Raw genomic sequence first — 14,211 nt, 5'->3', positions numbered from 1 at the left:
GCCGCAGAGGCGGGGGCCGGAAGGGTGGAGGCTGAGAGAGAAGCGCTGGGGGTTTCGGTGGAGGCTGGCTAGGTAGGAATGGTGGAGCTGGGAGCCTCGTGGAAAGTCACCTCAACTGTGTGCTGCACCCTTCAGCGAAAAGTGCTTTCCATTCAGCGCTTAACCTGTGTCACCTCCTCCGAGGCAGGTCTCCCCTGACTACGTTGTATCGCGTAGGCCCTTAGTACTGTCATATGTTACCATTTTTTTTCTCTTTAATATATGTAAGGTGTTTTTCTCGTCTGTTCGTTTTCTTTTTCCCCAACGACGTTGTAAACTGCAGAGAGCAGGACCCGTCCCATCCTGTTCGTTCTTCCGTGCTCAGCGGTGAAACTGCGCCAGAATTAATAATAGTGCTAAAGTTATTAATATAATTCAGTTAAGGTGCTGGATACAAGAGAAATACATGAAAATAATTTTTTTATTCACTAAAACCATTAATTAGATGTGGAAATGAAAAAGTAATCCCCCAAATGAAAAGATACCTGGGTATAAGATTTAAACGGTAATGTGAAGAAAAATACGAAATAAAGTACAAAGAAATTAAATTTCAGTAAGTGATGATTTTCTGGTTGGAAGACAATAGAAAAATGTAATATCACAAATGAGTATCTCGAATGAGTATAAATGTAATATTATTCCATCAATCTCAGTGGGTTGTTTTTGTTTTTTTGGAACTGTAAAATATTGTGACAAAAATCTAAAAGTTCAGTGAAACTATCGGTGAGCCTGTGAAGTGTTACCAGCCAGGGTTCTTGGACTCTTTAATCAATAGAAATTGATGAGGCCAGATGAGGAATTCAAGCAAGGTTTGAATTGGGACTCTTGCTGTAGCAGGAGGGAGTGAAAACAAGTAACAGGTGCCCTTGTTAGCTCCCTGAGGGAGTGGTGGAGAAGGGGCACGCTAGCCGGTCCTTTTAAATGGTAGGGGCGGATCCATAGGTTGGGCCAGACGGTTGACTTAGGTGGTCTGCCCACCTGTTTGGTGGTGCTGTGTTCAGGGATCATGCTGCAGTAGACTGCTTTTGTTCCTGACATCTCAGAAGTGGCAGTTGGGTTTTGGGCCTTTTTGTATTGTGTGGTTCGTAATTTGCCCCAGCTGCTCATGTACCCAGTTATTTTTAGTCCCTTATTGTTTCCTTGTGGTCCCAGGTCCCAGCCTGTCTCAGTAGGACTGAAAATTGGTACAACCCTTAGGGAGAGCAATTTGGCAATATCTATAAAAATTACAAAGGCATCTGATCTTTGACCCAGCTATCTGGGAATTTATCCTACAGGTACAATTGCACAGGCATAAACTGACTTATGTACAAGGTTGTTCATTTCAGTTTTTTGTAAAAGCAAAAAATTGGAAACAACTCAAAGGTCTGTCAATAGAAGACTGGTTAAATACATTATGGTACATTCGGGGGAAGCTGTAAAAAGGAATGGGGCAGGGAATTCTCTGGCGGTCTAGTGGTTAGGACACTGTGCTTCCAATGCAGGGGGCATGGGTTCAATCCCTGGTCGGGCTTCTAAGATCCCACAAGCCACGCGGCACAGCCCAAATAAATAAATAAATAAGGAATGGGGCAGCTCTCTGTATACTAATTTGGAAAGTTCTCCAAAGTATACTAAATGAAAAATGCAAGGTACAGAACTGTATATGGTTATAGTATGCTATATTTAAGAGGCAATGGGCAGGGTTAGGGTTACTAAGAACATATTTTTGCTTTGCAAGAAGCTAATATAAGTGACAATCTGGGGGATTTACTATATATATACATATATACGTCGAATCATATTAATATATTTCCAATTCCAAAATTAAAAATTTTTTACAGAAACAGCCAAGAGTAGTTTTGGAAAAAAAAAACTGAGAAGGAACTTATCTTACTAGGAATTAAAACTTAATAAGAGACTTCAGTAAAAACATTGGCACAGAAAATGACACATAATCGGAACAGAATAAGGTCATGGGTTCAGTCCCCATATGGGCCACCAAAAAAAAAAAAAAAAAGGAACAGAATAGAAAGTTCACAAGTGGATTTAGTGGGAAAGTGATGCTTTCTAGAATAGAAGAGAATAAATGGTCAGGATATCTATTCCCTGACTGGATTATGGGTTGGCTGCATTTCTTTAGTCACATCTTCTGTCTGAAGACTTTCTCCTATCCTATCCTTCCTTCTTCTTCTTAGGATTAGGGGTAGCAATAGCTCCCTCTTGTTGCTAGCCCTGGAATGCTTCACTCTTTTGTTGGTTTCTCTTAACCCAGTCTACAATTCTGTAAACAGTCCCTTTATTAAACTCTCCTTAATTACTTGGTTTGAGTATGTAGGGCTTTGACGGATAAAATATTTTTACAAATCGTGTAATTCTGGTTAAGTGATCATACTGAAAATAACTGACATTTCTGTATTCCTAAAGAATAAAAATACGTGTTACGACTGCTCTGTCAAATCATAATGTAGAAAAAATATAAGCTTATGACTGCTAGATTTGCTGCTTTCATAGTTGTTAAGAAACTTGTCTCATTTAAATTAACTGCACTAAACAGTCAGTTCCACGCTTATTTAATTATTTATGTAGGCGCCACAAAGAAGAAGTATGAAAAGCTGTAACAGGGGAAACTGACCCTTAAGGTGGTGAAGGTTAGGGCCCCCTGCAGAAAAACATTTAAAGACATCTTAGGAGGAGGACACACCTAATCCCAACTGGTATATTGGTCATTTGCCATGGGCCAGGCACAAGTCACAAATATTGTCGAATTTGTCCTCAAACTACTCTGTAACATGGGTATTGTATTATTATTTATTTTTCATAGATGATGAACCAAAGAATAGACGAGTTAAATAGAGAATGGTTATACAGTTCATTACTGAATGAATGGACAGATATACGAAGAATGGTGTCCTATGCAGAATTCTGAGAAGAAAGTCAAAATCTCACATTAATCCAAGAACTCTTTCTGCATCTCGGAGATGCTTGAGGAAGAGATCCCGAGTACCCTCAGTCAATTTGTTCCTTCCTTTCTTCATTCAAACAGTTCGGGGCACAGGGAATCCGCTGTGAACAAGACAGAAACATATCCTGTTCTCTTGGAGCTTCCGTTGTACCGGGCGTTGTACCGCCACGCAAAGATTAAGATAGGATGCTGTGATGGTGACTGTAGGCCTACTTTGGTCACTTGATGGGCACAATCTGTGCTCTGGGTTGCTTTCTCACACTTTTGGTGGCGTTTTCTTCCTTTTACCTCTCTTCCTCAGACGATTCCGCCGCGCTGCCCTCGTGTCTCCACTCAGTGCGCCTGGGCCCAAGCCTGGCCCAATCGGATACAGCCCAAGGGATTGGTTCCTCAGCTGGGGAAGCAGAAAGGGGCGGGGCTTTGTCCCGAAACCTGTGGCTGCTGGCTGACGGAAGTGAGCTGGAGACTCGGAAAAGTTGTCGCAGGAAGTCTGGGGAAAAAGCGCTACCGGGTGATGGCGGCAAAGGCTAAGGCAGAGGAGGTGGGTGGGGCTGGTCTTGCCCAACGGTTGGGAGCGTAGGCTAGACGACGGCGGCTAGACGAAGAGGTAGTGCCAGGGAGGCAGAGACGGGGGAGCAGACACTGTGGGGTCGGGGTCGGCGGTGAGGGCGCCCGGCCTGTCGGGAACCGCGGGGAATCACCTGGGCCGTCCGGGAAGAAGCCGAACCGGCCCCGCCTCCAGCCTGTCCTCCGCCGCAGGTGCCGGTGGACGGCGCAGAGGAGCAGCAGCCCCCTGCGGCGGCCGAGGAGCTGGCCGCCCAGAAGCGCGAACTGAGACTGCGCAAATTCCGGGAGCTGCACCTGAAGCGGGTGAGTCGCCCCAGAGGCCAGCTGAGACCTGTCACGTGGCCAGGCCCGTGCGCGTTTGTGGAGCGACGAGGAAGCCGCACCAGTGCGTGTGACAGACCTGCAGAGCTAGATGAAAGTTCGGTCCCGGTGGTTCTCAACCTGGAATCACACTGAAGTCACTTTGAGACCTTTTAAAAGCTAGACATGCTTAGGCCTCACTTCCAGGGTGTCTGATTTGATCAGTTTCTAAACACAGACATTGGTATTTTTTTAAGCATCCTCTCCCTGCACCCTCCTCTCAGCTCAAGTGATTCTGTCAAACCTTTCTTTTCATGGAGCGGGATACCGTGGACCAGAAATGGAAAGTAACTTGTCTGTTGTCACGCAGCAAGTTGGCGTCATTCATCCAAAAACAGCCCCTCGCCTAATGGCCTCTAGTGTGCTATAGCCAACTATCAACAGATGGTGTGGATACAGCGGTAAATATGGTAAGGCTTCTGCCCAGTTATGGAGGCAGATCCGTAACAAATAATTACTTCACGACTTGGTAAATGGTATGTTAGAGGGAGGAACAAAGTGCCTCAGAAGTGCAGAGAAGAAGACTGACAACTAGAGACTAAGGTGACAACTACGCTGCTTGAAAAATGGGTAGGATATTATTAGACAAGTAAAGGAGTTGGGGGAAGTGGTATAGAGCAGTAGGAACAAGAGCAAAGGAAAAGTCCTCATTAGGATAGGTCAGCAGGCAGCTGGAGACAAGAGGTATGTGTGAGGATGGTAGTTATCTCTATTTGCGCAGAAAAACGCAATCTAAAAACTAGTGGGACATACTTAATTCACTTGAAATACTGTAAAAAAAAAAAAAATAGGAGGCCGGATGATGTGTGAAGAAGCAATGATATAATTCAAACATCCCCCTTTTGCAGTTTTTAATGAGTCACTGGATCACAGTCAGTGGCTGTGAACATCACAAAAAGGATAAAATCAGAGATTATGTGTCTCCTGATAGAAGTATGTAGCACCAGTTTCATATAAGTAGACTTGCTAAAAATAAATCTAACCTGAATTGGGGACTTCCCTGGTGGTCCAGTGGTAAAGAATCTGCCTTAAAATGCAGGAGACGCGGGTTCAATCCCTGGTCGAGGAACTAAGATCCCACATGCCACAGGGCAACTAAGCCCACACGCCACAACTACTGAACTCGCGCACCTCAACTAGAGCCCGTGTGCCGCAAACTACAGAGCCCACGCGCTCTGGAACCCACATGCCACTAGAGAAGAGAAAACCCACACGCCACAACTAGAGAAGAGAAAACCCGCACGCCACAACTAGAGAGAAGCCCACGCACCACAACAAAAGATCCTGCATGCCTCAACGAAGATCCCGCGTGCCGCAACTAAGACCCGACACAGCCAAAAATAAAATTAAATAAATAAATATAAATAAATCTTTTAAAAAAAATAAATCTAACCTGAATTGGATGAAGCCACTAGATCTATTGACCAATTTACAGGAAATACAGGGGTCAAAAAATATGTTATAGGACATTATAGGGAGGCAACTAGCAGATGCCACTTTGGGAAACAATAGGACAGTCAACACATTTTCACACTCCTCAAAAAAGCAATGGATAAAAAAGATGGAAAAGGAAACTATACATTAAATAAACCTTAAGAGGTGTACATACATGTTGACTAATCGCAACATGTGGGACTTGTCTGAATTCCAATTCAAACAGATTGTAAAAATAATAATGAACACTTATGAGACCATCAGGAAAATGTGAACACTGACAAGATATTTGATAATAAGGAATTATTTGGGGAGTATGCTGATGGTATTGTGGTTAAAGAGATATTACAATATTATAGGTAGAAAAGAAAACCAGCTAGAAATCAGGAAATTTGGGTTCTTGGCCTAACTCTGCCACTAACTCTGTCACCTAAAACTTTCTGAACTTCATAGATAATAGGAAAATTAGATTGTAGTCCTTCTCATACCACCTTCATGGTTTATACTGTAAATGTGACCACCTGTCCACTTGCTCAGTGTTTTTATTTTTTTAATAAATATTTATTTTTGGCTGCATTGGGTGATCGTTGCTGCACGTGGGCTTTCTCTAGTGGTGAGCGGGGGCTACTCTTTGTTGCGGCGTGCAGGCTTCTTATTGCAGTGGCTTCTGTTGTTGTGGAGCATGGGCTCTAGCCACGTGGACTTCAGTAGTTGTGCACGCAGGCTCAGTAGATGTGGCTCACAGGCTCTAGAGTGCAGGCTTCAGTAGTTGTGGCACGCAGGCTCAGTAGCTGTGGCTCGAAGGCTCTAGAGCACAGGCTCAGTAGTTGCGGCACACGGGCTTTGTTGCTCCGAGGCATGTGGGATCTTCCCGGACCAGGGCTCGATCCGTGTCTCCTGCATTGGCGGGCGGATTCTTAACCACTGCGCTACCAGGGAATGCCCCCTCTGTTTGTTTTTAAAGGGAGGCTAAATGAGGCATTAAGATAGGTGTTTTTAGACGTGTTAAAACTGAAATTTTGTCTTCAACCCAATCTGAATTAAAAAAGGAATGAGAAATGGAATCACTTTCTCAGTATGTGACTGTGTCATTCAGTAGTATCTAAAATCATCTCAAGTACCTCTGTACAGTGGAACTCATACTTTGGGAAATGCTGTTTCAATCCAATCCTAAGCGACTTGCTTACATCACACAGCTAGGGAGTAGTCAAATCAGTATATTTCTCAGGCCTTCTTACTCCCAAACTATTGCTCTTTCCATCTTTACCACATGGTTCCTTGAAGGCAGTAAAATAATACTTAAAGGTATAGATATTGGTGTTTACCTCTCTTCCCCCTACATGAAATCTCTTCAGTACGAACACACTCTCACACAAACTTCTCCAGTGGCTCCCTTCCTTTCAGGATAAAATCCCTAAGTCCATTTTGGATGGCCTACCATACAAGATAGGTAACATTTATTTGGATTTGTTTCCATACCTCTGCTGACAAACTTTGTGTCCTGGTGGTAGAATGAAGCTCGAAAATTAAATCACCAGGAAGTTGTGGAGGAAGATAAAAGACTTAAATTACCTGCAAATTGGGAAGCTAAGAAAGCTCATTTGGAATGGGAATTGCAGGAAAAAGAAAAGTAAGTACACTCCTGCCACCTTCATAAGCTGTGGATTCAAATATTATATTGTGTTTTGTTCAGGCAGTATATTGCATGGTAGTTAAGCATTAAGCGTTCCAGCTCTGGTTTCCTCATCTGTACCTTAGAGAGTTTTGAGAATAAAATATGGAAGACATTTACAACACTGCCTGGCACACAGTTGCAGCCACATAATGGATATTAGGGTAAAAGGTTAAGCCACAGTAACAAAAGCTCCAACAATAAGAAAAGATAAAGCTCATGAGCCTCTCCTCTATCAGTTCCCAGTTGAGCAGCCCAAGTCACCTGGCCTGATGCAGCTGCAAGGGACGTTGAGAAATGGGCGGCCATGAGTCCAGAAAGGAGGCAAGCAAGGATTTTGATGGACATCTAATGTGTCCCCCACAGCTATTTTTGGTGTCAGTTTTATAGATGTATTCTTACAGATATAGCAGATTCCACAATTTTCTTTGTAAACTGGCCATTTTACTGTCTTGATAGCAGTCTTTAGGCCTTTGATTTGAAAGGAATTAAGGAATTGTATAAGGCAATAAAGCTAATGTTTTTTCCCCTCGTTTTAGGAATGTACAGCAAGAGGGGAAGACTATAAGAAAGTGAAGTTGCTCGAGATCAGTGCAGAAGATGCAGAAAAATGGGAGAGGAAAAAGAGGAGGAAAAACCCCAATCTGGGATTTTCAGGTAAAAATGGCTTTTACTTTATTGAATGGGCCTATTAATGGCCCATTTAACAAGTCTAATAATGCCCCACCCAACATCTAAAATAGTATGGGTTCTCATTTTTTCAGATTATGCTGCTGCCCAATTACACCAGTATCATAGGTTGACAAAGCAGATCAGACCTGACATGGAAACATATGAGAGACTGAGAGAAAAGCAGTAGGTCGATGTGATTTAAAAGCATACATTATGTATGTTACTGAAAGGCCTTTAAGAGTGCTGATTCTGGAGCTTTGCTTCCTGGCCTTGGGTCCCGGCTCCACCACTTAGTAGCTGTGTCACACTATTTTTCTGTTTCCTCATCTGTAAATAGGGAATAACAACAGTGCCCAACTCACAGGGTTATTATCAAGATTAAATAAAGTCATACAATGCCCTCAATCAGTGCTTGGCACATAGAAAGCACTGTATATGTATTGGCTATTATTTGTTATCATTGATTATTACTGTTGCTATTACCCTTATCCACAGGTAAGGGACACAGTAATACTTTCTTTCGTCATGCACAGTAAACAATGGTAAACTACACTCCTTACCTAATTATGTAAGACAGGTACTGTGCTAAAGATCAAGACTGTTTTAATAGTGATAGTGTAAGATAGTGGAGCGGGCTGTAAATTGTGCCCTCAATTGAGCATGTTACTCAAGCTCTCCTACTGTATGAACTTCGTTAATTCCATTAACCTGTGGTCCTCAGCTAACTCATTTGGGCTTTGGAGGTTTTTTATTTTTTGGCCACACAGCATGCAGGATCTTAGTTCCCAGATCAGGGATCGAACCCACGCCCCCTGCAGTGGAAGCATGGAGTTTTAACCACTGGACTGCCAGGAAAGTCCCAGGAGTAGATATTTCTTAAATATATATATTTTTGGTCTGAATTCTATTTCTTTGAAATCAAGTATCTCAAAGTTTTCCACTTTTGACCACTAAACATTGTCCAGTTCTGAAGGTATAGGATCTTTTTTTGTGTTACTCACCACTTCACTCTTTTTCAGTGGAGGAGTTCTACCCAACATCTAACAGTCTTCTTCACGGAACACACGTGCCTTCCACAGAGGAAACTGATAGGATGGTCGTAGACTTGGAAAAGCAGGAAGTACTACAAATGCAGCCTAAAGTTTTAGTAGTGATTCATGCTTAATAACAAAATTAACTATATGGTCTTGAAGTGTAGCAACTGGATTGAAGTTAAGGAACATTTGAATTATTAGTCTGAAGAATGGTCCCATTCACCACCACTTTTATATGTGTGTGTTTTTTTTAACATTTTTATTGGAGTATAAGTGCTTTACAATGTTGTGTTAGTTTCTGCTGTATAAAAAAGTGAATCAGCTATATGTATACATATATCCCATATCCCCTCCCTCTTGCGTCTCCCTCCCACCCTCGCTCTCCCACCCCTCTAGGTGGTCACAAAGCATCAAGCTGATCTCCCTGTGCTATGCAGCTGCTTCCCACTAGCTATTTTACATTTGGTAGTGTATGTATTTCAATGCTACTCTCTCACTTCGTCCCAGCTTACCCTCCCCCCACCCCACCCTCCTCCTCAAGTCCATTCTCTCCGTCTGTGTCTTTATTCCTGTCCTGCCCCTAGGTTCATCAGAACCATTTTTTTTTAGATTCCATATGTGTTAGCATACGGTATTTTTTCTGACTGACTTCACTCTGTATGACAAACACTAGGTCCATCCACCTCAAATAACTCAAATTATGTTTCATTTTATGGCTGAGTAGAATTCCATTTATATGTGCCACATCTTTATCCATTCATCTGTCGATGGACACTTATGTTGCTTATATGTGTTTTGAATGGGGTAACTACTAGGCAGAATCTACAGAGTACGTATAAAAATTCTCTCAACGTAATATGTGACCACTCATATTTCAGCGTGAACCTGGGTAATTTCCCAAACTTCAGACCAGATCATCTGATGATACTGTTAAGATTAAATTCAAGAAGAATGCTCATTGAACATATATCCTTGTAGGATGCTTTCTAAAGATATTGCTTTCAGGCTTAACTATTAAGAACAAAAAGGAGGGACTTCCCTGGTGGCAAAGTGGTTAAGAATCCACCTGCCAACATAGGGGACATGGGTTCGATCCCTGCTCCGAGAATATCCCACATGCCGCAGAGCAACTAAGCCCGCGAGCCACAACTACTGAAGCCTGCGGTCCTAGAGCCCATGCTCTGCAACAAGAGAAGCCACCGCAATGAGAAGCCCGTGCACCACAATGAAGAGTAGCCCCTGCTCACTGCAACCAGAGAAAAGGCCACGCACAGCAACGAGGCCCCAACACAAAAATAAATAAATTAAAAAAAAAAAAGGAATGCCACTTTGAATTCTGTATATTTGTTTCTGTTACAGAATTGAAAAACGAGACAAATACAGCCAGAGACGTCCTTATGATGATGCAGATATTGACTACATTAATGAAAGGAATGCCAAATTCAACAAGGCAGAAAGATTCTATGGGAAATATACAGCTGAAACTAAACAAAACTTGGAAAGAAGAACAGCTGTCTAATCTCCTTCAGGAACTGTTCTGCCAAATTGTACCAGTAAATCAGGACTCTTTCCTTTTATAATTTGTAAAGACATGTTCTACAAATCTGTGTATTTTCATACTTATATATTTATTATTCATTTGTTTTAGAAAAATGTCTTGTATTTCTTTGTTTGAAGTGTGTGCTTAACGTGTGCACTCTGCTAGGCTTAAAATCCTTAGATACGAACACAAGTCATCATCATGCTGAAATCTGTCATACATTTGACTTGACCTGGAGTTGAACTTGGGAGCTTCAGAGGTGAGTTGCTAAATTGGCACTAATTCTTCTTATAAGCTATGGTAGGTAGTGAAAGGCAGGCAGTGGTCACTGGAAATTCAACCTAATCCCTCCCTGCTCCAAGAGGTCACAGTTAGCAGGTGCTTGCCTGTCCCATGTTGTATCCCATGGCCCAGGTGCATTTATGGGGCAAGCATAGAGGGTGGGAGACTGATTCTCCAGTAGCATTTTACAAATATGCCATCCTTCAAAAAGCAAATATCCCTTGGAAGAAATAAGTTAAAACACTTGGTGAAAATATTATTAAAATACACATAATACAATCTTTTTTTTAAAGGCTAACTGGAATTCTAACCTTATTTCAACTGTAACTAAAAAATTAGGACATGCGATTTTAGTAGTAATTATGGGAAACAGAGGACAGAAAACCTGAAGTCAGGAGTATGCCATGAAAGTGAAGATTGTGCCATGTTACGTGAATAAAAACATGCCTAGGTTTGAGATCAGTATAAGCTGGGCACACTTATTGATCAACGAGTAGGAAGCTCCGATTTAGCTAATGACGGGTTTATAAAGATGGTAATATAAATGCTAATAATAAAGGTATATTCAGTGTACTGTGAATAGGGAAATTTTAACATTGTGGTACAGTCATACAACTACAGAATGAGACAGATCTAACATGAAAAGATGCTCTTACCTATATAAAGAGGTTTGTACAGGCATAGAAATAAAATCCAGGATGTGCACCATACTATTTACAGTGATTGCTCCTGGGAATGGGAACAGATGTGGTAATTTTACTTTTTTTAAAAAATAATTTGACACAAATACACACCCATGCTGCCCAATCTTATCAAGAGTAATAACATGCCAGTAGTTTTTTCTTCTCCTGTATTTTCAAAGAAACGTTTAATAATACCTTTCTACTAAGGGAAAAGGAGGGGAGGGAAAAATTAATAGGTCTTCAAAGACATCATACTGACTTGGGCTTAAAGGACAAATAGGATTTCCCCAGAGGAGAAAAGTGCTCGCAATAGCCAACCAAAAAAACAGATGTCAGTATGATCTGAAGACTACTCTGAAGGTGACTAGGTGGATGGTAAAAGCCACTAATTCAAACAGGCAATACTGTAATTAGCTCAGTATGGGAAAGGTTCATTTTGAAGAGCTGAGGCAAGCTTTGGAAACTAGAGTTCAGAAATTGATACTCTTCAGTTAGTAGATGGTAGTTAAAGACAGAGTGGAGGAAATTAGCAAAAGAGCTTGTAGAAGGAGTAGGCTAAGGATAGAATCCTAACAGTGGGCAAAGGACAAAAAGCCACTGTAGATAATGGAAGAGGTCAAAGAAAAGAAGACAAATGCATGGAAATTTCTGCCTGAATGACAGAAAAATTTGAGAAAGGACTCCATGAAGAAATAGTGAAAAGTGAGCCCGCATAAGAACAAGTTTTATTTTGCTAGGTAAGTTTAATAAGTGCTTCAGCAAAGAAAACCAAAGGACAGCATGCTGTGGTTGGTTCAGTAATCATGGCTTCTCTAGAAAAAAAGCAAAGCATTACACACCTGAACCTACAATCTAGGGCTGTGCTTTCCAAAATGGTAGCCACCCACCATATGTCACTAGTGATTATCTGAAATGTGACTGGGGCAAATTGAGGTGTGCTTTAAGTGTAACATACACACTGAATCACAACACCTACCCAAAAAAAGTAAAATACCACTTTTCTACATTATATGTTTAAATATTTTAACATCTACTGGGGTAAAAAACGAATTCACCTTTTTACTTTTCATTGAAGCTCTCCTTTCTATTGGACAGCACTAAATCTAGTCTCTTGGTACAATTTCTCACTGTCAGCGCCTGTTTGCTATATTGTCCACAGGTTATGTAATGACGTGGTATCACACCTGGGCAACTGCATCCCACTTATGTAATGACAGGCAGTCTGGGAATATGCACAACGAATTATCTTCTGTGTTACAAAGCCTAGGAGAGACTGAGCACAGTTGTCCTGGCCACACTAACGACAAGGTCAGGTTAGACAAGGACTGACAGGACTTCATGGGGTGATTATGAAAAAAAATGGAGAAAGTGTACATTCTTTTCAGGATACTAGGTAGTAAAAAGAAAATGAACTAATAAAGGGAAAATAGGCAAGTCTCAAGGCTGAAGGAAAAGACCACTGTAGAAGTGAAATCTCAGAAGTGGCACATATCCATAGCAACTAGCCAAACCTCTTACATAAGGTCATAATCAAAGCAGGTGCTTTTCTGTTACCAGCTAAGTGAAGGTGAAAATGATCTTAGCATTATGTCATCAATTCATTGCAAAAGTCTCCCTTACAAGGAAATCCTTGAGTTCTATAGCTTTACTATAGGAATAGAAATTATATGTCCAGGAATGTATATATCCAAGTCTAAATTTGTACATTTAAATTTTTCATAGGGTCAAATTTAAGAGCAGCTCTTATGCAATACAATGTTCTATCATAGAAGTATTCTATTATCTGCACTTTCCAGTAAGTGGTTACTTAAAATTCAGTTCCTCAGTCATACTAGCCAACTTCTCAAGTGGTCAATAGCCACAGTGGCTGGTGGCTGTCTTCATGGGAAATGCAGGTAAAATACTGGACAGCACAGCTTTAGTTAATACAGTATTACATTGCACTTGAGGATTCTTCACCATCTTTTTAAAGTCAACTTCTACTTAAAAATTTAGGACTTAAGCCTGCTCATCTATTATCTAATTTCTGGGTGTTTGTCTTTTCCCAGGTTTTTTGTCTTGCCTCTAATATTCTCCTCATCCTATTCTCTAACTTGTTATCCCTGCCTATTGGAAGTCTATTTCATTATTTCCCAAACTGAAGAGTCTGTTCAAAATTAGGGCAAGATTCCAAGGAGTAGAAAAGAAAAACATTCAAGCAATCAATAGTACCCACCCCCATCACTAAAATAAAACCTCATGCATGTTTTTGATCTACTAGGATTTTTATTTTTTGCTTAGGTTCTAGCAAGACATGTTTTGTTGCTAAAGCCTAGCACACAGGCAAAATAAATTCATTAAGCTGGCATTTTATGTTTAATCCAAACACTTGATTAAGTCAAATTAACACTTGGAGAGACCATCTAAAACTGGCTTAAATCCTCCTAGTTTTGGTATCCACTAGAATGTATTAACAGGCAAAACCACAAAAATCCATAATCAGCTAACGTTTAAACCAACTGCCCAGACCTTTCAGTTAAGTGTAACATTCAATCTCTAAATTTTTATGTGCTTAGTTAAGGTCTTTCCCAGCTACAGTAAGAAGCAATGAAGAATTTCAAATCAATAACTACTTTTTTTTTTTTTTTTTTTTTGCGGTACGCGGGCCTCTCACTGTTGTGGCCTCTCCCGTTGTGGAGCACAGGCTCCGGATGCGCAGGCTCAGCGGCCATGGCTCACGGGCCCAGCCGCTCCGCAGCATGCGGGATCTTCCCAGACCGGGGCACGAACCCGCGTCCCCTGCATCAGCAGGCAGACTCCCAACCACTGTGCCACCAGGGAAGCCCAATAAATACTTTTTAAAACATAGTAAGAAAAAAATGCAACGAAACCTCTGATTTTATAACCCAGTGAGGCATTGTTTCAACCCCTCTCTGGCTGAGTTTCCTGCCGTGAAGCTCAATTCTTCCAGGATAACACTATGCCAGTATTCTTTTAAGTCTTAG

General features: G+C 41.4%; 1 protein-coding gene across 3 annotated transcripts; it reads left to right on the top strand.

Annotated features, from left to right (window-relative positions):
* Positions 1 to 3,219: 3,219 nt before the first annotated feature.
* LOC115862403 (pre-mRNA-splicing factor SYF2-like) lies at positions 3,220 to 13,572 on the top strand. Of its 3 annotated transcripts, none has more exons than XM_070045735.1 (5): positions 3,220 to 3,524; positions 3,743 to 3,853; positions 6,856 to 6,974; positions 7,556 to 7,673; positions 8,708 to 13,572. In XM_070045735.1, exons 1-4 carry the CDS (start codon positions 3,498 to 3,500, stop codon positions 7,590 to 7,592), a joined length of 294 nt encoding a protein of 97 aa, XP_069901836.1. In that variant the 5' UTR covers positions 3,220 to 3,497; the 3' UTR covers positions 7,593 to 7,673; positions 8,708 to 13,572. The 3 variants fall into 3 exon arrangements, 2 of the variants coding, with proteins under 2 accessions (XP_069901836.1, XP_069901835.1); XM_070045734.1 differs by having other exon boundaries at positions 3,222 to 3,524; positions 10,082 to 13,572; XR_009566214.1 differs by lacking the exon at positions 8,708 to 13,572 and having other exon boundaries at positions 3,448 to 4,320; positions 7,556 to 7,576.
* The last annotated feature ends 639 nt before the right edge of the window (positions 13,573 to 14,211 follow it).

This window comes from Globicephala melas, chromosome 1 (genome assembly GCF_963455315.2).
Source record: "Globicephala melas chromosome 1, mGloMel1.2, whole genome shotgun sequence".
Classification (NCBI taxonomy): Eukaryota; Metazoa; Chordata; class Mammalia; order Artiodactyla; family Delphinidae; genus Globicephala; species Globicephala melas.
Note: the sequence above shows the minus strand (reverse complement) of the source record. Positions and strands in the feature narration are given on the sequence as shown.

Bases quoted from the DNA above. Each gene is read 5' to 3' on its own strand.
- LOC115862403 (XM_070045735.1), top strand. From the start codon at position 3,498: ATGGCGGCAAAGGCTAAGGCAGAGGAG. The intron at 3,854-6,855 runs GTGAGTCGCCCC...TCCTGGTGGTAG, and splicing joins GGGAGCTGCACCTGAAGCGG to AATGAAGCTCGAAAATTAAA. The intron at 6,975-7,555 runs GTAAGTACACTC...CCCTCGTTTTAG, and splicing joins GAATTGCAGGAAAAAGAAAA to GAATGTACAGCAAGAGGGGA.